The 2,014-nt window shown below is 35.4% G+C and overlaps 1 protein-coding gene across 1 annotated transcript in view; it reads right to left on the bottom strand.

Annotated features, from left to right (window-relative positions):
- Nucleotides 1-486, bottom strand: part of LOC111083716 — a gene marked incomplete at both ends in the record, with an annotated part of 7,929 nt that extends 7,443 nt beyond the window's left edge. The window contains one exon of the mRNA XM_022380378.1: nucleotides 358-486. Coding sequence (XP_022236086.1) covers nucleotides 358-486 — 129 coding nt within the window. The remainder of the gene's footprint in view (nucleotides 1-357) is intronic.
- Nucleotides 487-2,014: the final 1,528 nt, after the last annotated feature.

The raw sequence follows: 2,014 nt of genomic DNA on the forward strand, positions 1-2,014 counted from the left end.
AAGTAACACGTGCATTTAACTGTGTATCATTACCAACAAGTAACACGTGTATTTAACTGTGTATTATTACCAACAAGTAACACGTGTATTTAACTGTGTATTATTACCAACAAGTAACACGTGTATTTAACTGTGTATTATTATCAACAAGTAACACGTGTATTTAACTGTGTATCATTACCAACAAGTAACACGTGTATTTAACTGTGTATCATTATCAACAAGTAACACGTGTATTTAACTGTGTATTATTACCAACAAGTAACACGTGTATTTAACTGTGTGTCATTTCTAGTTGTTTTCTCATCTACACCCTCTGGTGATAACGTAGAAAGTTGACGTCACACTGTTGCTCACCTTCGGAGGGACTAACGCTCGTCTCCTGTGCAGCGCTGCCGCTGGCGGTCCTTCCTCCATCTCGTCCAACTCGCTCCCTTCATCATCAATGGAGGAGAGTTTCTTGAACCCTATGTTCGTCTCCTGCTCCTTGGAAAATAAAAGAAAAAACATTAAGAAGCTAATAGAATGATATCAAAATATAATATCATGCTATTTAGAATCACAGAGATATAATCAAATGATCCGGACAAAGAGACACTTGAAAACTTGGTTCTTAATAACTGTTACCAGTCACGTGAAGGTTCTTTCTAAATCTGGACCTTGGAAAACAAATCGAAACAAAGACGTAATTTTCAGTCCCAGAGCTGTTACAATAAGAAAAGAAACATCTTCATCCAATAGCAACTTTAGTTTTAAAATGCCAGACATCTTCAACCAATAGCAACTTTAGTTTTAAAATATCTGACATCTTCAACCAATAGCAACTTTAGTTTTAAAATGCCAGACATCTTCAACCAATAGCAACTTTAGTTTTAAAATGCCAGACATCTTCAACCAATAGCAACTTTAGTTTTAAAATGCTCTGCAGACATCTTCAACCAATAGCAACTTTAGTTTTAAAATGCCAGACATCTTCAACCTATAGCAACTTTAGTTTTAAAATGCCAGATATCTTCAACCAATAGCAACTTTAGTTTTAAAATGCCTTACAAGTCTAATTCATCCAGAAGCAAAAAATGTGTTTATCAATAAAAGTAATAAAACCACACAAAAGCCTGGAAACTGGTCAGTTCGATACAACAAGAGAAACTCCTTTATTTGGAGAATGTCATGTTAAATTATTCTTTGTTTTCTAAGATTTAACGTTTTAAATATGTACAGAGTCTCCCTCCGCTCAGCGGTAAGTCTGAAGGTTTGATACTCGCGGTGAGCAGATCACAGATAGCTAATTTGTAGGTTTGTGCTTAAGAGCAAATCAAACATTTGTTCAACTGAACTTCTGTGAAATATATAATTAAAATTACTTCAGAACAACGTCGTAAACTTTTATACTTGTCCTTTGTTCATCGAAAGATCAAAATGTATCTTCGGACGAAGGGCTTTCGGTACTTTTGAATGAAAATGAACTTTTTAAAAACTTACTAAAGTATTTCTGAAACGTCACATAGACTGTTAGAAATATTAATTGGTAGATTTTGACTCTGTATCATGATTTTCCCCAGTTTTGGGTAAATTAATGTTAGAATTACATAATATATGTATATCTGAGCACGAGCCCCACACAGGAATTGTACGATGACATATGAAAGCAATTTTGAGGAGATTTATATTTTGTATACATACCAGTAATTAAAATGCACCCTCTCTGTGGTGGCTCAGTGATAAGCTTGGGAGCTTATAGCGCTAAAGTTCGGAGTTTTATCCCCACGGTGTACTCAACATAAATAGCCAGTTGTGCAGCTTTCTTGTTGTTGTTGTTTGTAATTAAGCATAAAGCTACACAATGGGCTATCTGTGCTCTGCCCACCACGTGTATAGAAACCCGGATTCTAGCGTTGTAAGTGTGCAGACATACCGCTGTGCCACTGGGGGGCGTCTTTCTTGTTAGAAATAAACAAAGCAGTTTTAAACATAATTAGAATAGAGGAATAATATTAGGGTTCTTTGTCTTAAA

Source organism: Limulus polyphemus, unplaced genomic scaffold (assembly GCF_000517525.1).
Source record: "Limulus polyphemus unplaced genomic scaffold, Limulus_polyphemus-2.1.2 Scaffold10834, whole genome shotgun sequence".
Lineage (NCBI taxonomy): Eukaryota > Metazoa > Arthropoda > Merostomata > Xiphosura > Limulidae > Limulus > Limulus polyphemus.